The sequence below is a fragment of the Nothobranchius furzeri genome, chromosome 3 (assembly GCF_043380555.1).
Source record: "Nothobranchius furzeri strain GRZ-AD chromosome 3, NfurGRZ-RIMD1, whole genome shotgun sequence".
In the NCBI taxonomy this organism is placed as follows: domain Eukaryota; kingdom Metazoa; phylum Chordata; class Actinopteri; order Cyprinodontiformes; family Nothobranchiidae; genus Nothobranchius; species Nothobranchius furzeri.
Genome location: NC_091743.1, coordinates 48,468,275 through 48,492,027, shown reverse-complemented (window position 1 = coordinate 48,492,027; position 23,753 = coordinate 48,468,275). Strand labels below are relative to the sequence as shown.

At 41.0% G+C, this 23,753-nt stretch overlaps 1 protein-coding gene across 2 annotated transcripts in view; it reads left to right on the top strand.

Annotated features, from left to right (window-relative positions):
* Positions 1-14,997, top strand: part of fgd5b (FYVE, RhoGEF and PH domain containing 5b) — a 20,861-nt gene extending 5,864 nt beyond the window's left edge. The window contains exons 3-21 of one of the 2 annotated variants that reach the window (XM_015959775.3): positions 2,223-2,364; positions 2,536-2,594; positions 2,700-2,730; positions 3,272-3,423; positions 3,517-3,673; positions 6,621-6,711; positions 6,824-6,874; positions 7,237-7,295; positions 8,043-8,114; positions 8,321-8,389; positions 9,173-9,256; positions 9,447-9,526; positions 9,632-9,728; positions 9,891-10,028; positions 10,226-10,328; positions 13,111-13,247; positions 14,059-14,157; positions 14,499-14,653; positions 14,765-14,997. In XM_015959775.3, coding sequence (XP_015815261.3) covers positions 2,223-2,364; positions 2,536-2,594; positions 2,700-2,730; positions 3,272-3,423; positions 3,517-3,673; positions 6,621-6,711; positions 6,824-6,874; positions 7,237-7,295; positions 8,043-8,114; positions 8,321-8,389; positions 9,173-9,256; positions 9,447-9,526; positions 9,632-9,728; positions 9,891-10,028; positions 10,226-10,328; positions 13,111-13,247; positions 14,059-14,157; positions 14,499-14,653; positions 14,765-14,801 — 1,813 coding nt within the window. In that variant the 3' untranslated portion in view covers positions 14,802-14,997. Of the gene's footprint in view, positions 1-2,222; positions 2,365-2,535; positions 2,595-2,699; positions 2,731-3,271; positions 3,424-3,516; positions 3,674-6,620; positions 6,712-6,823; positions 6,875-7,236; positions 7,296-8,042; positions 8,115-8,320; positions 8,390-9,172; positions 9,257-9,446; positions 9,527-9,631; positions 9,729-9,890; positions 10,029-10,225; positions 10,329-13,110; positions 13,248-14,058; positions 14,185-14,498; positions 14,654-14,764 lie in introns of both variants that reach the window. The other variant, XM_015959774.3, reaches the window with a different exon arrangement.
* Positions 14,998-23,753: the final 8,756 nt, after the last annotated feature.

Sequence of the window (23,753 nt, the reverse complement as noted above, 5' to 3'; positions counted from 1 at the left end):
TTTATTGTAGCTCCCAGAAAGAGCCTCTAATCATGGTGGTATCTGAGCAGACCTGAGAGGTGGATGAGGTGGTTAATTTAACACCAGCCTGAGGAGACCATATTAGCAGATATAGACTGGAGATCATTGTCCCATCTACTCTCTGGAAAGTTGGCCCGAGGAGACGCCAAAGTATTCTTTTATCCTCTCTTGTAATTTATCTCTGCAGCTTCTGCCTTGAGCTTTCCGACAGGGTGGCAGCTGGGTGAGAAGTGGCGGCAGCGGTTTCTTTGGGAGCGATGAAGTCCTAATATAGAAACTGTAGCTCCTTGGTGTTTTAGAAACCCCTGGCATCTCCTTCAAAGTTTGATCCAATAAGCAGTAATGGGCCATGCAGCTGTAATGTGTCCGACACAGAGATCACATATGTTCCTCATATGTTGCTAATTTGCATCTCAGTGGGGTTAAATCCAATGATTCGGGGACTAAAACATGTCAGGGAGGTTGTAGAGGGCCATTATATGCCATGGCTATGAGTTGATTTCATACGTGTTCAGCAGCAGCTGTTAGCATATTCATTTAGACTCCCTGCAGAAGAAAACTCTGTAGCATATAACACGGATGCGTTTCCCTCAATGGGTGTCGCCAGAGGCCTTTTGGGACCAGTTTATTGCTTTTACACAGCAGCAATCTTTTATTTAGTCACAATTTCTTTTCATGCGGAATACGTTTATTATAGTGATAATTCAACAAAGGACTGTAAAGAATATTTTGATGGTTAAATGAGATTCTACTGATTTACTCTCACATAAACGAAGACGTGAGTGTTGTGATCGGATTTGGAGACCAGTACGGACAACCAGACACAGTAAGCACGTTAAGTCTTTTATTTACAGAGATGTAGCATTACCAGAGACTGATGGGGCTGAAGCTGAGGCAAGGTGGTGAGGAGGCGTGGGTCAGAGCCAGCGAGATCCGTAATAAATCCAAGGGGAAAGGCGAGAGGCAAAATACAGAGACGGGTCGGCGTTCGGTAAACCAGCTAGACTGAGAGGCACAGTCGCAGACAAGAGGCGAGGTCGAGAAGCAGATCCAAGGTCCGTATACCAGGCAGGCTTGTAATCAAAGCAAGAAGATCCAAACAGGGGCGAGACAGGGTGGAAGGTCTGTGAGACAAAACAAGGTCAGGATACGTGGTTCAGGCAAATCTAGAAATGCTGGAGAATTTACTTGCTTTAGGTGTTCAATAATCTGGCGCTGGCTTGGTGTTGGCCCAGGTGTTTTATAGAGTGCGTTGCAGGTGGAGCTGATGAGGAGTTAATGTGAGACAGGTGGTTTGGATGACTTTGGACTCGACTTGGACTTGGTTGTCTTTGACTTGGACTTGACTCGAGACTTGACTGGAAAGACTTGTGACTTACGTGTGACTTGCAAAGCAGTGACTTGGTCAGACCTCTGATAATTACATATACTATTGATTATTTTGAAAGTTCAGAGCGTTACACTGAATTTCACAAACATGAATCCATCTGAAATAACAGATCAGACCCATGGGAGTCAGAACAGCTGAGCGTGGCCTGGTTCTGGTAGCTGACTGTGGATCCTGTGGCTCATGTGGGTTTTAGACAACACAGTTATTTCCAATCAGAGCCATGTTTTTGTTCTGCAGCAGCTACACAAAAAACATCCACATGAGATCATATTTAAGCTTCCTGCCTGTGATGATTAGCTTATATTTTTATAGAATGAGGAGTAAAAACAAAACAAAACTCGGTTTTGTAGATTTAACCAGAGAATGATGGATGTGAACTTCCTGAAGAAAAGTTTAGACTCTTCAAAGATTAAACTGTGGCATCACGATCACGATAATTTCATAAACTTTTCATGCTCCTTTTCTGTTTCAGGATTTCGCGGAACATCCCCTTTATAAGATTTAAACTTTAAATGTAGACATGTTGACTATTAAAGGAATGGAACAGAGAAAATGAACATAAAGAACACTAAAAAAGCCCTAAATCTTCTGATTAAACCTAAATACTGATTATATGTACTTCACAATAATAATTCCTTTAACTAGTGTTGTGCATTAGTGATACATATGTCACTATAATAACTATTTTTTGTTATTTTTTAAAGCTGAGTGAAACTTTTCCATAGTGTTTAATCTAATTTTTCTTCTACGCCCGTGCATATCCTCATTTTACGACACACTCCACTCTTTTTGTTTGAACTTTCATTGACAGTGCCTACACAGAAGCCTACACGGTGTGTTCAGTAGCTGCCGGTCCACAGATCGGGTCTGTGGGTGACGGTCAGAAACAGGAAGACCACGGTCGCACCTCAGAGGAGGAGGACGGAGGGACAGACACCAACTACGACAGACAGGTTGGCTCTCACAGAAGCTGAGAACGTTTTCCTGCCTGCACACTTTTACGTTTCACTGAACAACATGTGACAGCAGCACATTGTGTTGTCTCATCTGTGTGTGTCTGCTGCTCTGAGATGCTGTGAGACTGTAACGTAGACCAAAATGGTGACAGGTGAATGTTCTTTCAGCCTGACGGTCGATCCAGAGCCTTTTACATTGTGAAAGAGCTGGTGGACTCGGAGAGATTGTGAGTATATTTTTGCCATTTTTATTTCGAAGTGCATATTTGTGTGAAAAAGAACCATGTTTCTACTTCTACTCAGACTAAACGTGTTTTATTTTTTCTCCTCAGACATGTGAAGGCCCTCAAACTCCTGCAGATAGTGAGTGATATAAAACTCCACTCTGTATGCAACAAATACAAAAGGAACATTGATTTTAGGTGTTTTGATGCCAACATAACTAAACATGCACATCAGAGGCTTTTATGACAGAAATGTAGTTTTAGCATCGCATCGTCCTTCCGTTTGATCGTTTCAACGCACTTTCAAACTTCTTTTTCTCCACACTCAATACTGGCATCAAAGCTTGAATTTTTCACATTAAAATGCACTAATGGAGATAACAACCTTGCTCAGGGGTTCCCCAGCGTTGAGAGTGAAGACAGCAAATCCCGCTCTTTAATTTTCTTGCAGTGTGTGAAACAAACGAGCCGTCTAGACCTCTGCAGCTCCAGCGCTCACAGAGATGATGAGATTTCTTTGCGCAATGCTTCATGTACTCCCTGCTGTCCGATCTTATCATTTAGTCTTTCGTGGAGACAAACGGGGAGAAGATGCAGACTGTAGGGAAACAATAAGACCTTGGCGTTAGATTTGAACTTAAACTGTAAATTAAATTCCTCTATGCTCGTCCATGTTCCAGGACTTCAGGGATGCAGTGGGTTCCGTGGTTGGGGACGATGGACAGCCTGTGTTGGACGATGAGAGACTCGGAGAGATTCTAAATGAGCTGCCCGATGTTTACAGTCTGCACCGCAAGATCTTCGCTGAGCTGGAGAGTCGGATCCGACACTGGTGGGCCACAAACACTCACACATCTTATGAACTGAGTATTCATGTCTGAAATCTGCTGCATCTGCTTCACAACCTAAATCCCTGCCTGTTCAGGGACGACGGACAAAGAATAGCAGACATATTCGTGTCCAGGAAAGCAGAATTCCTGGTCTTCACCACTTACATCGGCCACTATGATCGAAGTGTGGGTTTACTGGAGGACAGCTGCAGAACTGCACCTGCTTTTGCAGCCATTGTTCAAAAGTTTGAAGTGAGTTGTTTTTATTTTTTTTATTCTTAAAGAGAAACACGTCAACAAACATTTGTGCTTTTATATTTATTATATAAATAAATAAATAGTGAATGACCTGCAGAGAGCTGGGACCAAAGTTAAAAAGGCTACCTGTCACGAACTCCTCCCGCTGACTTCATTCCAATCATTCCTGCCACCAACGTGGCGGCTGACGTCATCACGCCGACACTACTTAAGGAAGTGCCGGCGTTTCATTCATTGCTCAGTCATCGTTCTCACCAGACTTTGTTCCGAGTCTCCAGGCTTACCAGCCCTCTAAACCTTCAAACTAAACCTTCAAGAGATAACCACGCTGGTTATTTCCATCACTCCGCGTCTGGGCAACAGATCCTCTCAGTCACGCTTCAGATCTGCCAACGAACCTGACACTACCATCAGTAACACACTACAGCGCCAGGTACTCGAATCCTGCAGTGCCAGATGTGTCCCCCTGCTTAAGCCAGTACATGTGCAGGTCCGTCTGAAGTTTGCTAGAAAGCATTTGGATGATCCAGAAGAGGACTAGGAGAATGTCAAATGGCCTATATTTGATATAGCGCCTTCTAGAGTCCTGGAACCCCTCAAAGCGCTTTACAACACAATCAGTCATTCACCCATTCACACACACATTCACACACTGGTGGGGATGAGCTACGATGTAGCCACAGCTGCCCTGGGGCGCACTGACAGAGGCGAGGCTGCCGAGCACTGGTGCCACCGGTCCCTCCGACCACTACCAGCAGGCAACGTGGGTTAAGTGTCTTGCCCAAGGACACAGCGACAGACTGAGCGGGGCTCGAACCTGCAACCTCCCGATTACGGGGCGAGCACTTAACTCCTGTGCCACCGTTGCAGAAACCACAACTGAACATTTTGGTAAAAACTCTACTTGTTGTGTTTGGAGGAGAAAGAATGCCGAGTTGCATCTAAAGTGCACCATACCTACTATAAAGCATGGGGGTGGAAGCATCATGCTTTGGGGTTGTTTTTCTGCAAAGGGACAAGGACGACTGATCCGGTCAAAGGAAAGAATGAATGAGGCCATGTATCATCAGATTTTGAGTGAAAACTTCCTCCCATCAGCAAGGGCACTGAAGATGAAACATGACTAGGCCTTTCAGCATGATAAATATCCCAAACACATCACCTGGGTAACAAAGGAATGGCTTCATAAGAAGCATCCCAATGTACTAGAGTGGCCTAGCCGGTCTCCAGATCTCAACCCCATAGAAAATCTTTGGAGGGAGTTGAAAGTCCGTGTTGCCTAGCGACAGCCCCAACACATTACTGCTCTAGAGGAGATCTGCATGGAAGAATGGGCCAAAATACCTGCAGCAGTGTGTGAAAACCTTGTGAAGACTTGCAGAAAAAATTTGACCTCTGTCATTGCCAACAAAGGGTGTATAACAAAGTATTGAGATGGTCTTTCGTTACTGACGAAAAACATACTTTCCACCATAATTTGCGAAACAATTCTTTAAATATCAGACAGTGTGATTTTCTGGATTCTTTTTTCATTTTGTCTCTCATAGTTGAGGTACACCTATGATGAAAATTACAGACCGCTCTCATCTTTTTAAGTGGGAGAACGTGCACCATTGGAGGCTGACTAAACATGTTTTTTCCCCACTGTGTGTTATGATCTTTGATTTTCAGAGTGATGGTGATGTCTGCTTGTGAAACGGATTCAAACCCTTCCAACTCTTGAACAACTAAGAAAAATATTAACTTTAATACTTAAATGCATCATACTCTAGCAGAAAAGCATTATGCATTAGCATAAGCAAGGTTAGACATACGCAATGTTTCAATAAAAATGTTAGTGTCTGTTCACCATCCAGCTTTCTTTACGTGTTCAGACTCTATCGGAGATCAATAATAGGGTGTTTATGTCCTCGGGGGGGGGGGGGGGGGGGGGGTGCCACCACCCATCACTTCCTTTGTAATAATACAGCAGGTTTGTGGATGAATGTCCAGCAGGTCTGTCTAAACGTCTCTCATTTATGAGCGGAGATTTTAGTGTTTTGCCTACATCTTATCGACCACCAAAGACTCAAGTCCTTTGCAGAGCTTCGCAGTTTTCTGTCAGATTTAAGAGCTCTAATGTTGAAAATGTCCTCTGATTCCCCTCAGCTCTTTGTTTATTGATGCCTGGGGCTCTTTTATGTTTGCCCTTTAAACGGGAGGCTGCTGACAGAATAGTTTTTAAATCTGGTCGTTGTTTCCGTGGGGCTGCTTTTGTGAACTAAATCACTTGAGTTTTATATGTCTGATGTTGTTAAAACATTCTGTGGCCTCTGCTAGAGGCGTTACGATGTCATCAGCGCTCATTTTCAGTCTCCTCTCTTGTGTCTATTTTTCTCTTAATTCAGTGATTGATTTTATTTTTCACTGAATAAGAAATATAAGGAGCTTAACTTCTCCTAAAGTGTTTGGCTGTATGCTCTGCCCCGGCATTTTCTTAGGGTTGAGGTTGTTCATCATAGTATTTCAATGAGCCACAAGAAGAAAAAAATAGATACAAATAAAGATATAATAAAGATACAGAAATATAAAATAAAGTTTACTGTGAGTTTAAAGTGTTTTGAAAACATGTCAAATACAAATAGATATATTTAGATTAGTTTTTTTTTATTTTAGAGGAATTTGAGTTTTTATTCGCTTGAAAGTTTACATGAAATATTTTATATCCTCACAATAAATTCTTCTTCTTCTTCTTCTTCTTCTTCTTCTTATTATTATTATTATTATTATTATTATTATTATTATTATCATCATCATCATCATTTGCATGTAACTAAGTTCATTTTAGTAACTTATTCTTTCACCAAAATTCTCTTTTGATTATGAGGCATACTATCCTCCTCCTCCCTTGTGGATAATAATGATTAAAAGCGGGAGTTTAAATGCATTTATCTTGTCTCAGGAGCAGAGCTCAGGTGCAGACAGAGTTCCCTTTAAACAGCAGCTCCTGCAGGTCATCGTTCGCGTGGTTCAGTATCGTATGATCCTCACCGGTGAGTAAAAAGATCAAATTTAATTAAACACGGCGTGTCCTTCCTGATCAATATACAGCTGGAGCGCGGGCCGTGTCTCCGAACAAACTCCCTTTTCTTGCTCCTCTCACAGATTATCTGAACAACCTCTCCCCTGATTCTAAAGAATATGAAGACACCCAAGGTACAGTAAACACGATCCAAGAACAAACCGCAGTGGGTTCAGCTCAGTTCACGCTCTTCTTTCAGTACCAAGAGAGCTGTCCTGCCTCTGTGTGTATGCTTGTGTTCACTTGGCTTCTTTGTTTGTGGCTAGAAGCCACCAGACAGCCGTTCAAGCTGTTTTGTTCTGTCTGAAGACAGTAAGGTGTTAATCAGAAGGCAAGCTGCAGCAGCACTATCTCACCCTGCATCTCTGAGACCTGAGCCTAAACATGCACACACACCCAGACTCCTCTCTCAGGATTATAAAGAACATCTCCTTGGTCAGGAATATTTGTTGTGACTGTTTGGTTCCTGATCCTTATGTCTGTTTGTCTCATCCAGCCGCTGTAGCGATCGTGTCTGACATTGCAGACCAAGTCAGAGACAGCTTAAAAAACGGGGTAAGTTTAACTCCGGAGCTCATCTTTTAACATCACGTGAAATACAGAAAAAATGGCAACATATTCTACTACACGTGGATTAGTGAATGAATATTACCCATCGGGTTTCATTTCAGCTTTAAACTTGTTTATGTTTAGAAATGATGGAGTTTTAGCCATAATAACATTAATGTTACACACAGTTTCAGGCAGATTTTGCCATCAGTTAGAATTGATGAATGGATGACTGACAGATTATAAAGAATGAAACCCCGCAACCGAGAAGCCAGTCCTTCAGGCCTTTTTTCCTCTACTCGGAGCTGCAGCCTCCAGGGTCCTCCTTGTTTCTGCACGATGAACTTAGTGACTTGCACACGTTTCAACCGTTGCATTTTAAAGAGCAGAATAATCTGTCTTAGCCATGAGCGATTGCATTATATCATTGTGATGTGTACTGAGTGGGTTATTAGAAATTTGCCACAATTTAGGTTTTATGAACTCATGACCATTACCTATACCAGTTTTTGCTGATAATGTGTGGGGTTATATGGCTGCATGACAAATCAAACATCTGCATTTAGAATTGTTTTCACCCACATTTAAGTCTATAATGCAAGCAGAGAACTTCGCATGACCCTTTGCAGCCTGATTCAGGCGATAACATCTGCAGATTTGTGTCTGACAGAATCACTCTCGTTCGTCTGTTCTCCCTCATTTTGGCTCTTGTGTTTTTCACTATCTTACCGTTGTTTTGTCTGCATTGCTCAGGAGAACCTGTTGCGTCTGATCAACATAGCGTACAGCGTCCGAGGCCAGCGGGACCTGCTTCAACCTGACAGGGTAGGACTCTGATAAGAGCATTGTTCCTGTCTGAGCCATGCCAGCCCACCCTGTCTGCCCTTGTTGGTCTTTTTTAAGTTCCCAGACAGGCGCAGACTACCCAGCCAGGCTGTTGTAAAACAACACTGATGACTCCAGATGTGCCAGATGTGTCAGGCACAGAAATGCTTATTAATTATGGTTCTTATTTGGTTTTAATTTGTCAGGTTTTTGTGAAGGAGGGAACGTTGATGAAGGTCAGCAGGAAGTGTCACCAGCCTCGACATTTGTTTTTGGTAATTTCTGCTTCCTGTTTGTTAAATCTTGGTCCACAGACACGTTTACTAACGTTTAATCTGACGACTTTAGATTTACAGAGTTTGCTTCATCGTAATTAGGTCAATTTAACAAATAGATGTAAAATCTAACGTCGGGAACCCGCCTGACTTATTTGAGTCCAGACTGAGTTATTAAGAGCAGAGTTTCCTGGCAGGATGTTTCTGAATGTGAAGTTCCTGAACCAGACGTATGCTGACAGCAGAGGGAAGGTCAGCTCCCTGAGATCTAAATGAGCCTTAAAGAGCTGTTTCCATGCTGGATGATTATAGACTGTTTTGCAAAAATATGAGCTTAATTCATTGAATTCCTGAAAGACGGTCACAACAAAAACAACGAGTAACCATCAAAGTTTTAGGTGTGGATGAGAAACTCTTCCCTGAGCTGTGTTTTAATTAAAAATAGACATCTGTCAGATATTATCCTTTATTTTTTTAACATCCCTTAATAATCTATGCTGTATTTGTGGAAGCCTGCTAGCGTAAAGCTAGTTGTGATGCATCTGTTTTACCTAAAAGTGTTTAAGTTATGTGTTATTTGTTTTAGAAAAAAGATAAAACAAGTATAACTTTATAAACACTGAACTAAGAAATAGATTTTGTGTTGAACTACACTGACATCTACAGGTAGATTTCAACGTTACATGAATAAATCACTCAATTTCCTTTTTTAGATGTCCTCATACCTGAAACAGCTCAGGAATGTGCAGCTGTGAATATTTACACTTTGTTGTCTTCTGTCAGATGAACGATGTGCTGCTCTACACCTACCCTCAGCAGGATGGGAAATACAGACTGAAGAACACTTTGCCTCTCACTGGGTTGAAGGTAAGTCCACCATTACAGACACCTGTTTTTATTTTAACATCATTTAAAGCTGATGTGTGCTTGTTTATTTGTATTAGTAATTAAAACGATCAGATAAAGCTTGAATATTTGCCACCAGGATGGACTTTTTCTCCCTTTTTTTCTCGTTTTTTTTTTAGCTGTATGATATTTAATGTCTGATATTTCTCAGGTCAGTAAACCCAATTTACAAAATGTTCAAAACGCTTTGAAAATTGAAGGGACAGACATCTCCATCGTTTTATCTGCCAGGTGAGTCACGCTGTTTGGTTAAAAAATGACAATCAAATTCCTCATTCTGACTTTATCTCCAGAGTTGGTCCACAGTTTAACTGAGTTTGTGTGCACTTTTTGCAGCTCCTTTCTTGAGAGAGAGGATTGGTTTTACACTCTTAACCGCTCTGTGACTGGACACACAAGAGGCTCTGCAGCTCTGAGCAGCTGTCCAGGAGAGGTGAGTAAATCCTGCAGCGTACCTGAACTCACAGCAGTCAAGCTGAGTGTGATAAATCTGTGTGTGTGTGTGTGTGTGTGTGTGTGTGTGTGTGTGTGTGTGTGTGTGTGTGTGTGTGTGTGTGTGTGTGTGTGTGTGTGTGTGTGTGTGTGTTTGTACCAGGTCCGAGATCGTCTCAGGCTGACCCTGGGAGACAAAGCTCCCACACTTGTTCCCGTCTCACAGGCGATGATGTGCATGAACTGCACAGCAGATTTCAGCCTAACTCTTCGAAGGCACCACTGTCACAGCTGTGGAAGAGTAAGTCACCCACCCAAAAAACCTAGATACCTTGAAATATTGTAAAACACCGTTGGTTAAATTGAGGAGTGTGATAATAAACAATGTGGACACGGATGTTTTGATGACATTTGACACAACGACTGAAATTGTCTATTTTACCATAAAGTTATGCACCTGTAAGGCGCTTATAGTTTTGGTTTTGCGGTGTGACACAGATTGTCTGTCGGAGTTGCTCCAGGAACCGGTATCCACTGAAATACATGAAAGACCGACCGGCCAAAGTGTGTGATCACTGTTACAACGAGCTGAAAAAGAGAGGTAACTCAATAGGGATGTGAATCTCAGAGCAACTCACAATTTGATTCGATTCATGTTCTTGGGGTGCCGATTCGATTCAGAATCGATTCTCGATTTAAATCGATTCACAATCAATGTTAACAAAGAGTGTCAGTTCCAGGATTAACTACTTTGCTGTGCAAGTTAGTTAAAGCTTTGGGAAATTTTATTTTACTTTAAACTGGTCACGCTAAAAAAAGCTGATTTACAAGGTAAAATAAAGTGATTCTAAAACTGTAAACGGAAACAATCTTTTGACCAAAAGGCAACATTTATTTTTGCTTACGTTGTAAAATATAACAAATCTTTAGTTACGTAACTGTAGCTTTGAAAGCAATACGGTCAAATACTTTTCAAATATCTGTGGAAACAGTTTGACATCTGAGTCCTCAACCTGTTTAAAAAAAAGGAAAACATGCTCTCTCGTTTATCAATAACTTAAAATAAATACATGAGTAATCCTGAGTACTCACTTATGAACTTAGAAAATAAATATGTGAATATCTCAAATTTCTGAGTATGGAAAAACATTACACTCTAGTCCCCTCTTATCAGCAGATTCAAAAATAAATCATCCCAATTTATGGGACCACAAAAGTAAACGGAGTACTAACTCTCCTAACAAAGACCAAAAAACATACATCTCAAACCTGTAACATGCCAAACATTTGAGTTCCTGGAATCGATTCTGAACCTTTGTGAATCGATTCTGATTCTTTATAAATAAGAATCCCGATTCAGACTTGAATCGATTTTTTTCAGCACCTCTATAAAGCAACCTTTCTTTGTTGTACAATAGAACAGCCAGGTTACATACCACCAGAATGTTTTTACATGGATTAAAGCTGCTGATAGACTATTTTTATGTGATATTGTTTGTTTAATTATGTTTAATTTATTTAATTTTGTCAGTGCGGAAACTTCAGCTGAAGGAGAAAGTAGCATCAGACGACAGGATTTGGACTCTTATTTCCTGATATTACAACATTTAGCCTCAGATTGGATAATAGCAACAAGACTCTCCCACTAATTCCATTTACTTTGCAATGCTGATGTTTTATCTTCACAAATATCACAAGCCTGGAGGAGTTCTGCTGTGTGGTAGAGTTGCTAATGCTAACAGTTAGCTTCTACTAGCCAAGATGTTGTCTGTTGTTTCCTGGACGCTAAACCAACAACAGCCTTCCCCGTTGAGTCAACATGAGTGAGTGCATGAATGTTAAGAGACAGTGTGATGTAGATCTGCCAGGGTTTTCAAATTCTTAGATTTTCACCGTCTAAGAGCTGGATGCAGGAAATAGGTGTAGGAGACCATTGTCATGTTCAGCCTGCGTGAAAGCCTCTGAGTTATAATCAGAAATAATCATTAAAAATGTTTTTCAGTATTCCACACTTAAAAAAGGCCTATGCATCCAACACAGTAACCTAACATTTGATAAAGGCAAACATTTAAAGAGAACTTCACATCAAAATCAACTTTTTTTTAGCTGATAACTATAAATGAGTGTCTAATAGTGTGGTAGACATGTGTAGTTATGATGCATTTTCTTTGAAAACTCTAAATTCTGTCTGAAAACGTCAGTTTAGCGCCCTCTTCAGCTCAAAAGTATAGAACACATTTATTTTGAGTCTGTTTTGGCCAATGGCTAACAACGAAAAAGGACAAATTGCAGTCATTTTGGTTATAGTTTAAAATTTTGTTTTAGAACTTAAAAAATGTATTTGCCTGTTGCTTTTTCAACAAAAATATCCACAAAAACTGTTGGAATTTATACTGATGAGCCTCAGGGACATTTATATATAATTATATAGTGATTTATTAAATAAATCGTTTTTTAGATGTATAAAAAAACTATTAGCTTGAAATGTGTTTCTAAATAAGAGAAGATGAATGTATAGTTGCGTGAACAAGAATGTTCTTCCTTAGGTAAAGCAGTGGGGTGGCCAACAATTTTCTAGATGTGGTCATGGCCCCCTGGCCACCCCTTGGGGGCGCCACAGGGACCTTTGCAAGTTAAACTGAACAAGCAAACATGTGCAAGTTAATTAGTAAAATCTGTGCAAGAAATGTGAATGACCTTTGTTCCGAGAAAGAGAATTTTTGTTCAAGGGTCATGAGCTGATGAGCTGATGAGCTGATGAGTGCAGCCAGGAACAAAGTGATTCCTGTCATCTTAAAATAGTCCGGTTCCAAAAGATTTGATAGCATTTAATCTGTTGTAAAACTGTTTTCAGTTTCACCTTACACAGTTACTCACAGGAACTTCTGTGGTTAGTTGCAATCGTAAATACCCTCAGCAGCAACAACCACAAGAGGTTCCCCCTCTGGTTCATCCAGGAGTCACACTCAGCAGAAATGTTTAAATATTCATTATGAAATTATCTTTCATTCTAAAAATGAACAGCAATTTAAGGAAAACAAATGAGTGTTGCATTAGCTGTTGTGACACTTTGGAGCTGTTTTTAAATGGCATCACTCTAAGTCAGTCTGGATAAACCTTCTTTTAGCTCATCATTACAGTTTAAAAGGGACTCAGACTAGCCGTTAGCTCATCAGCCCTGGTGATCATAAACTGAATAGAGGCTGGTCCTAATTCTCTACACATACAAGACTAATTATTTGAAATCCCTTTTAAAGTTCCTTTAAAATCAGGGTAAGATACTTTGCCACCTGGGAACAAGTCCTACAGAAATGTTACACCATCAGTCACTTCTCCATATCTTCTTTCTCTCCGAGTTAAAGAAAGTTTATTTTTCATCCCAGGAGGAGGAGATGCCACACTCTCAGGAAACAGTAGCCCTCAGGTGACCCGCTCCAGCCGTCCTCTCTCCACTGTGTTCCAAAACATCCATCCTCCCAATATTTGGAGGCATCGGAAAGGCATGGCCACTTTCACTCAGGTATATTCTCTAAATGCATCACAAAATGTGCCATAGCCAGTGGCTGATTTAGCAATTTGGGGGCCCAAGGCAAACACAGACATGGGGCCTCTTTACACAAAATTTTAAACAATCTTACCTTTAACTGGATTTGTGAAACCCTACCCTCTTCTGACATGAGTTTTTTTTCCATTTTTATTAGTCCTCCTCTTTTTTCCTGACTTTCTCTCCCTTTGAGTGCCTTTAGTATTTGCTCTGCTTTCCTCTTCCTGTCAGTGCTCTTGTGCTTTTGCCTTTCTGTTATTTTTCTTCTATTTTCCATTTTGGTCTATGTTTTCCTCCCCTTAAACATCTTCCATTTTCTTTCCTTTTCTGCTTCCTTTTGATGTTTGCATTGAAAAATGATGTCACTTTTGAGAAGTGAAGATAAAATCTTTTTTAATGCATGCTGCTTCTTTCTCTTATTGGAGCCACTAGGATAACTCCATTTCATGCCTAATGTTTTGACTACTGCTTCGAGTATGTTACAAATGCTCCTGCCTCTCTTCTTCTTCTTATTTGTGGTCTTATGGCACTTGGCAAACAACAATTTGGTGCATTACTGCCACCAACTGGATTGGACTGGAATGACTGCCAATCACTTCCTTTTTGTGCATCGGAGTCTTAAAGGAATAGTCCATTGTGGCATTAACAGAGGGGTGCCAGCAGTCAGGGTTAGGGGGCCCCCCAACATAAGGGGGCCCCAGACAGCCGCCGACCTATGCCTAATGATAAAACCGCCACTGGTCATAGCTGTACTGGTTTGGTATATAAAGTTGCTTTTGGCATGCAGGTGACTGTGTCAGAAGAAGGCTCCATCAGCGGCACTTTACAGCGAAGCAAGAAGAGCAAAAGGAACTGGAAAAGGCTGTGGTTCCTCCTAAAAGACAAGGTGCTTTACACCTACAGGGCCCAAGAGGTGAGGGGAAACATGCAGTCCCCTTTAACCTGAAGAAAGTTTAATTCTCTTAAAAACACACATACAACAGCAGATAGGCATCAGTTGACAGAGTACTTAACCCCCTGGAGGCAGGCGTTGCAGATTTGCAACAGTTAAAAACCTACCTGGTTACTCCACACACGTATTTCATTAGCATTTTTTTTAACTCAGAAGTACCCCAGAAGGACTGAGTTGTTCATCCTTTTGTCAAAACTTATTTTGAGCCTGAGAGGGTTAAAATCCATCTTTTATATTTGATTTATTTACCTGAGTTATGTATTTTTAATCTGCAGGAGAAAGTAGCATCAGAGAGTTTGCCTCTGCTGGGATTCACAGTGAAGCTGCCGGACAAGCAGGGGGCAGACGAGGCGGCCAACGTCTTCCAGCTTTACCACCAAAACACGCTGTATTACTCCTTTAGAGCTGAAGACAACGTCACAGCTCAGAGGTGAGAAGCACATTCAACTCTGAGCTAAACAACAACTAGCAGCGGTGACATTTAGAAATCTTGAGTTACAACTTAATTAGACGCCTGATTCAAAATCTTTTTTCTGCACAGGTGGGTAAATGCAATGGAAGAAGCTACAAATTTATAGAAACGACCACTTCGCTGCTGCCGTCCTCCAAACTCCTGTCTCTAAAAATAAAGACTGTGAAACCAAACTGGAAAGACGAGGAGTTTTGCTGTGATGTCTGCATGCGGTAACCCACCCTGGCGCAGCTGCAGAGACAAAGACATTGTGTTCTTTTAAAGGAGGACACCATCTCCTACTTTTGTCGACCTCCAGCGTCTTATCCCTGCTGTTGCAGCAGGTGTGATGCTGAGAGCTATAAGTGATATTGGCCCAGATACCTGCTAATGTGGAGCATTTCATTGATGTGACCTGTAATTATCCACCCACTGGCTGAACAGCGATATTTATCTAGTCACTCATCAGAAAACACATAAATCACCATATAATTTATTAATTTTTTTTGAGCAAGTGTAATTTATGATGCTGTTTAAGAAAATTAGTAAAAATTTAATTTTAAAGGTAAAATATTTGCATTTTACTATCTTTAAAAAAATATATACTTGGCCTCATCTTTATTCTGAATGATATTAATGTCTTATTTTCAAAGCATCCCCATAAATCCTTAGAAAAGTTATCAAAAAATAAACGTAAATGTTTGGAGAGACTTTTTCTCATCATTTTCCTCATTGTTGGAGATTAATTCAGTCGTTTTTATCTCTGTATTTGCACTGATGTAAAAGAACAGGAACAGAATAAGGATTTATTGTACTTTGACCAAATGGTTCAGCCGCTGCACTTAATTTTATTCACTACTGAACAAAAGTGTGGACGTTATTCTAATTTGTTACAGGAAGTGCAATGTATGTTTGTGTATGTGATTGTGCTGAGCCACATCATCAGTGTCTTGAACCTTCAACTGATTTATGAAATTTATTTACAACGTATTCTTTTAAATCTAAGTAAAAGAGGTTAAATTTATAGAAAATGTGTGTTTTCCTTTTATTCCCAATGTGGCCTGTAGATGGCATGTGAAGTTAGGATTTCAAAGTGCAGAGGGGTGTTACCCACTTCCTGTCTCTATACTTTTGCAGCACAGACACCAAAACACACCGCTTGTGGGATCTTTTAAATTCTGTGTCTGTGCTAACATGGAAGTCCGTGTGTGGCCCGCTCCGATTAAACATCAAGCTGGCAAAGGTTTCAGATCCCACTCTGAGGTGATGGAGGTGACGCAGGAGGAGACAGGACCGGTGCGGCGGTGTGGCCAATGAAAGGCCAGGCATGCCCTGCTTCTCAGCTCCCCCTGAGGCTGCCTGACCCAGAATAGTATCAGGCACAAAGTTTGCTTTCTGGGGCTGCTGAGAAGTTGTAGACACCCCGTCCTTTTAAAAGGACACACCATCTATCACTCTGCACTCTCTTTCTAAATCCATTTGGTATTCTGTACTATCCCTTCCATCATTGTGCCTCTTTTACTCTCTTTTTGTGCTGCTATTTGTTATCGCACAGTGAACAAGTTAATGCTTGTGATTCTCTCCCAGGTGATGATCTAAATTTAATAATTAATTGTGCGTTTTGCAAATGCAACCAACATGGCAGTTAAAGGGGACATATTATGACTTCTTCTTTAGTTATAATAGTTCCATAGTTGATACCAGACATGTTTATGAAGTTCTTTGCAGTAAATCCCTCTCACATAAAGATATTTCAGCAGTTTAGTTCTTGAAAAATTTCAGTACCTTCCAGAATGAGCCTATTCAGGGCTCTGCCACTCTAAGAAAAAAAGCAGGGGCTAGCCACGCCCAGCCATCCTCCGCTCAGGCTGCTATAGGCTGAGTGGCTCCGATATCTGGGAGGGGTTTGGAGCCCCTTCAGCAGCAGCAGCTGTTTCTTGCTGGTTAGAGGTGGTTCTATTCTACTTTCCCTGTTTGTGACATCACAGTTTTTGAAACGACTTGTTTTAGACACATAATGGCAAAAACTAAGGACCAACAGAGAACGAATGAATGTTTTTTTTCAAGATGGTGTTTATAGAGGCTGTAGAGATCCGCATGATAGCAAAAAAGACGCTAATGGTAAGTTTTGCATAATCTGTCCCTTTTATGTGAGACACAAATATTATGAAAGTTCTCTTGCAAAATGATTGTTTTTTTCCTGTTTGCATTTTTAGTCAAACACAGGAAAAGTACAAGTGATGATGAAGCATCGAGATGAAAATACACCACGAACCTAGAGTAGAGATTAAGTATTTCTTAATGATTTTATCATGAAAACCAACGATGGAGTCTTGCTGTGTGCTCGACGGGGAAGGATGCATTTCACAGAGCAAAATCATGAGCCAGTTTCTCTTCCATACTGCAGACAGGAGCAACACAGAGAAGCAAATAATCAATGGTTCATGTCAAACAAACTCAGCTTAGACAGCAACAGCAGCTCCTGCAAAAATATCTTCAGAGCTGATCGCTCTCATTTTGTGGCATTGGGGCCAAGTTGTAGTGAACTTTAATCTTGACACCATCTGCCTATGACTTTATGTCCTCAAAAAGCATCACTGTGTTTGTCTTGAGCTACAGCAAGATGGCTTCTCATCTTTCATACTGCCGAGTGGGCTGCACGGCATCAGGGGAACAGAAAAAGAGCTCATTACACAATCGCTGGATATTTTGTATTCACCAAGGCAAAGAAGTTGCTTCGTCCACTCGACTTTGTCTTGACATTTCTGGGTTTGTGCTTTATCTTGTGCTTGGGTGAAAGGGATGGCTGAAAAGAAAAGCAGAGTGGCTGGAAGAACAGAGGGACACTACTCTGTCCCACTTTGCAAACTCTGCAGCCCACACTGTCAAGTCAATGTTACACCTATTCCACCTCCCCTGAAGCTTTAAATAGCCCTCTCTCACTCAGTAGGACAAACAGAGAAAACACACACAGCCTTCAGCACATCGTGCACCTCAGACTCAATGTTTATTATCTGCACCTAAAGAAAAGGAGTCTGTAGTCCTGAGCTATAATCAACCATCTGCAGAAAGGTCTGCTCAGCAGCAGACACTGGAAGAAGTAAAACTGGTTCAGTTGGTTTAATATTCATGTATTTACAGCAATTTCTAGAGTTCTTATTCTTGCACAAGCGTCACACATCGACCTGTTTGGAGAGCTTAAAATAAAACTTGTGAGAAGCAAAAAACATGCAGACCCGACTTCATCCTGAGCTAATAAATCTGACCTTACAACAGCCCCTGCAGCCCCCTGAGGACCATCTCATTAAACCTGTTCAAAAACTAAACCATTAAAGCATCAACTTGTGGTTTTATTGGTGGATTTATGCAATAGACTCAGGCGGTGGTTGCCTGGTAACGCCCAAAGAATTTGAGAAGTCACAGCTTGAGCCAAAAAACATTCAGGGGGAACGCCTTTTGATAAAGACCTAAATTGGTGCTTTTTAAGTTTTGTTATTTGCACAAATCTGCTCAGATGTTTGTTGAATACTATTTGTTAACTTTTCCTGCAAAGGACCAAGAATAAAAATGTGTTCAGTGTTGCCTGAATATAAATGCCTAGAAATCAGTAGACATTTGGTCTTAAACTGAAGCAGATAAAGATAATCAGTTCAGTGAATTATATATTTATTTTAGGGGTGGGACTTGATTAAAAATGTATCTCATTAATCAGAGGCTTTGTAGTTAATTAATCTTAATTAACTGCATTTTAATCGCTGAAGAAAATAATGAGGCAGAGAATCAAATAATGAACATGGACGTTATTATTGCAAACTCAAGCTGTTTTAATTTCTAAAAATTGCTTTTAAAATGTACTTTAATTCAAAACATCCATCCATCCATCTTCTGAACCCGCTTTGTCCACGCAGGGTCGCGGGGGAGCCGGTGCCTATCTCCAGCAGTCAATGGGCAAGTAGGCGGGGTACAACCTGGACAGAGAGCCAGTCCATCGCAGGCAACACAGAGACACACAGGACAAACAACCATGCACACACACTCACGCCTAAGGACAATTTAGACAGACCAGTTAACCTGTGGGAGGAAGCCGGAGGACCCGGAGAGAACCCACGCATGCACAGGGAGAACATGCTAACTCCATGCAGAAAGATCCCAGGCTGGGAGTCGAACCCAGGACCTTCTCGCTGCAAGGCAACAGCTCTAACCACTGCGTCACTGCGCAGCCCTAATTCAAAACAGTAAAATAAAATTGTTTTGAACTGCTGCTGTGTGTCATGCATAAAAAACGCTGCTGGCATAGGCTGGAGCTATTCCAGAAGCCTTCTACCTCCACGACTGATTGGACAATTTGGATGACTGACACCTTCTTTGTATCATTAGGGTCAATAGAATTTAGCATTACTCACCAAAGTAGATTGACAGCTAGTCAGCCAATGAGAATTGTCGCAATAAGGACTTACACAGACCAAAAAAGACAAAAGTTCTACTGGATATTTGAGTTCTAAGCATGTTTATTTATTTATTTATTTATTTTGTCAAAATGTCTTCGTATTTGCCCAAACTGTTTTCAGTGTGACAAAAGAGGTAGGGCTAATAGTAAACACTCACACGTGAAGAGGAATTTCCGATCACTCATTTGATTGTAGTTTTAGTTGTTTGGAGCAAACAAAACGGCTTGCATGATCTTGTAGGTTCTGATGCCTTTTAGAGGTGCAGCTTGACAATATTTATTGCTATTTAGAGCATGTGTTTTACTGTAGAACTTCAATGCCCCCCAATTGGAGGGCCTTGAATGTGTTTGTTTTTATTAATTCATAGTTTTATTCCCACCCCTAATTTATTTATAAGAGACAGTCTGGGGCTGACAAAAATATGTGCATTTGGTTTAACCTGTTTGGTCAACTCCAGCCTCAGTTAGAAAAAACCCAGATAACCATTCAAAACCATGACACAACCACCACCGTGTTTCAGAGATATGATGAGTTTTGTGCAGGCTGGGTGGTAGTATTTTATTTTCTCTAAAATTAATTTGTTCCTATTGCTCTAAAAATGCATCTACAAATGTGACTCTAACATGTCCGTGTGTTAGTGAGAAAACTGTGGCTGGGCAGCGCTGCTCTTTTTGGAGACAAAGGTTTTCCCCCTGCAGCCCTGCTGACCTGATCATCACCATCACTGATGTTGAGTGTTCTCCTAAGTGCTAAACATTAACGTGAGCCAAATAAAGAAACATTTTGACATTCATTGATGTTTTATTTATTTAGTTGTAATGAATTGTGACATTCTCTTCATCTTAGCCTTTATTCCCTTCTCCTGTGAGGGATTTCCTACATTTTTGTTCATTTGTTGGTTGTTGTCTGGTTATCGAGGTAGCCGGGTCAGCATCCCCCGGCCCAAGCTGCTTGCACCGGTTCCACCAGTGGGATGCTAAGGCATATCCTGACCAGCTTGGGGAAATATCTCCTCCAGCATATCCTGAGTCAACCCAGAGGCATCCTGCTGGCAGGACATGCCTGAAACATCTCCCCCAGGAGGCATCCTGATCAAACGCCTGCACCACATCAGCTGGTTCCTCTCAACGGGAAGGAGCAGCAGCTCTACTACAGGCCTCTCTCAGAAGTGTCAGCTCCTCACTCTGTCTCTGTGAAGGAAACTAATTTCAGCTGCCTATATTTGTGAACATTTTCTTTCGGTGATTACCCAACGCTCATGATCATTAGGTGAGGATTGGAATGAAGACCGACCAGTGAATTAAGAGTTTTGCTTTCTGGCTTTGCTCCTTCTTCGCCACGACAGACCAGTTCAGCGTCCTCATTACTGCATTTTTATTTGTGGGTAATCTAAATGTGGATTAGTGTAGGTTACTCAAACATTGTGTTGAACCTTGTCAAGTCTGATGAGAATATTGAAGTCCTGAAAGAACAATTTCATTCAGATCATGATGCCCTCCCACAAGCCTGATTTGTGAAGCTTGTGAAGTATTTCTTAAAATAAAACTGGACTCCCACTCACACCTTAATGTCATCTTATACACTGAAAATGCCTCGACCAAAGTTACCTTCAAAACTGCTGCTTACAGTCTTGTACCACTTCCACACCCTGACCGTCAAACAAATTTGGTTTTACAATAAAACGAAATTTAGGTGATTTGAAATTGTTTAAACAGGAATCCTTAAAAGTAGAAAACCAGATTTAAAAAGAATTAAACTTGATGTCCAGTGAACTGCGTAAAGTCCCATAAAAAGAAAACTTTGATTTTTTTTTTAAATGAACTGACCCTAAAATACACTCATATAGCACAAGTACATAAACACACACTTCTTTACAGGTATCTCGATGTTTGGGGAGATTTTCAGATCATCAGGCTGTTTTCAATCCTTGCGAGCTGCATTTAACATCCCATAGTGCATCATGACAGCTGTTGTGTGTGGAAGGGTGTGTGGGCGTATGCTAGAAGAAGAAAAGAAGAACCAGGTTTCTTGAGCCTGAAAGGCGTGTCTGTGAGTGCCAGCATCAAATGCTCGTACAAACCCAGACTCCTCTGAAGACTTCCTGTGTCTGCCATGAGTCAGAATCAGCTCGTTAAGTAAGTCTTCAGATAGAGGAGAGACCAGTGACACATCTGTGTCCTCCTGGCCTGTCCACACAGGTCCAGGCTTGTATTTACTTTACAGCAGCAGGCGGTTCCATATAAAAATGTGCCTTTAATTGTGACTCATCCTGGGGGACTTTATCCGTGCTTATTTAGGTCTCTTTTCACTGCAGCCAACATTTCTTTAATATATTGAGATCAGAATAGCTCTCTTGGCACAAATCAGTTATTTCTCATGATCATTTGTACACACAAATCTCTGTGTGTGTGTGTGTGTGTGTGTGTGTGTGTGTGTGTGTGTGTGTGTGTGTGTGTGTGTGTGTGTGTGTGTGTGTGAGAGAGAGAGAGAGAGAGAGAGAGAGAGAGAGAGTGGGTGGACAGAGGCAGTGGGAATATAAAAAGAATATGGAGAATTTGGAGTATGTTCCACCATAGAGCAAACGTATATGTGTTTGGGTTGCCGAAGCAAAAATCTGCCACCTCCACACCTGCAAAATCGTGCAGCTCAAACCTCAAAACTACCCCTGCAGCCCACAGTCTCAGCCACGTGACTCCAGCCCCTTCCACACAATCACTCCCCCCACATACCGAACTGCAATCTAGGGCAAATTCAGAGCATATGCAGAGCTGCTCAGACATGTTTGGTTGTTCCAGGTCCAGGTGCTCAACAGGTCCGTGGTGATGAACCTACACCACCACCCAGGGGGTGAAATGGAAAACTACATGTGTGACTGAAATAAACACATGTGTTAAACCCAGCTGAGAATTTCAGGAATGTACTATAATGTCTGAAATGACCTTGATTAACTTCAGTCAGGGCAACTATATGGCAACTCAATTTCTCATATAAGAGCCATAGTTGAGCTATCCAGAAAACCAATAGTTTTACAAAATCAAAATTTCAGATGTAATAATTAATTCTGGGACAAATGTCATCACCTTTTGCATTCATGCGTATTTAGGTTTCAGCCCTGGACATTGGGTGAATTTGTCCTGTTTGGAGTAAATGTTGTGGATATACGAAACATGCTTTAATGGAAACAAACTTTGCATGTCCACTGCGTAATTGGTACAAGTGATATTTTAATTTAACCTATTTTACATTGAACTGGCCTCCTACAAAATACTTAATCAATATCCAAAAATTATTCGTAGTAATTTGGTGTTTGCATTTTGCTGACTAGTCTTATTATAAATACTGGTTATTCCTAATGATGTTTAGACAGAATTTACTTTATGTTCAAAAATACATCAAAATACCTAAAACAGCATTTCATTGTAAATATGTAAACTTACAAGTAACCATTTTAGTGGGAGTTTCCTGATTCCTAGATGCTTCTCAAAATGAAAGTTACAAAATATGCATCAAAACACTGTCAGGAAATAATGCAGTTTGCAACAGCACAGTATATAATGTGAACTACCCATAATTCCTTACTCGTGGATTTTTCTGATAGCAACAGCGACATAAATTTGCATCATTAAGGAAGAATAAAAGCATCAGCATGATGCCACATGATTGGTAATAAAACAAACAAATAAAAACAGTTAAACAGTCCCTTTTTTGTACTTTTTGCATCTCAGCAAATTTTTGGCATTTGTTTTCATTTTTTTGATGTTGCAAAGAAAGAAAAAAAAAAAGAAAGACTTGCAGCACAATCAATTTGTTTGTTTTTGAAGGATATTTTGCCTCTTATCCTAGGTAGGATAAGAGGCAAAATATCTTCAACATAACCAGAAAAGTCCAGGGGCTTCATTTATCAAGCTTGCTTACGCACAAAACGGGGTCGGAAAACTGCGTGAGCAACTTTCCACGAAAACTTTGGGATTTATGAAAGAAAACTTAGCGGAAAAATGTGCACAACTTTAAGTTGACTAAGGACCTGGCTTACGCACATTTTGGACATGGAGAGCACCTGCAGTGCTGCTGCTGAGGAGGATACAATTATGAAATCCTGCAGCATTATCACTTGTACTGCTTCGCTTCGTACGCACACAGAACAAGACCCCCCCAACACACACACACACACACAGCCTGAAGCGCAGAATACGGAATGCAGAATATCAGCAGGGGGACAGATTGAGACATAATGTCATACGTCTGTGACAGTGTGTGTCCTGTCACTGTGACCCAATTGATGATGTGCACTGGCTACTTGTACAGGGGAGATCTCTGTTTGGGTGACTGGCTAGCACGTGTGACTTTCATCTGGGAGTCTGGGGATTGAATCCTGATTGGATCATTTTTTTATATCCGCCACAGATCTCTCTGAAGAACTCAGCATTGACGGCTTCAGCAACGCTGTGCCTCTCTGTGGGTTTTCTCTTATTTGTTTAGCAAAAGTACTTCCTTTCATTTCCCCACCTCACCCACAAACACCTGAATTTCTGCTTGTGAAATAGCGCTTCCTTGATCTGTGGTCGTGATCGAAATGCTGCAACAAGCCCGCTTAAGCATGCATGAGGTCCACAAGGCACTTTGCATTGACT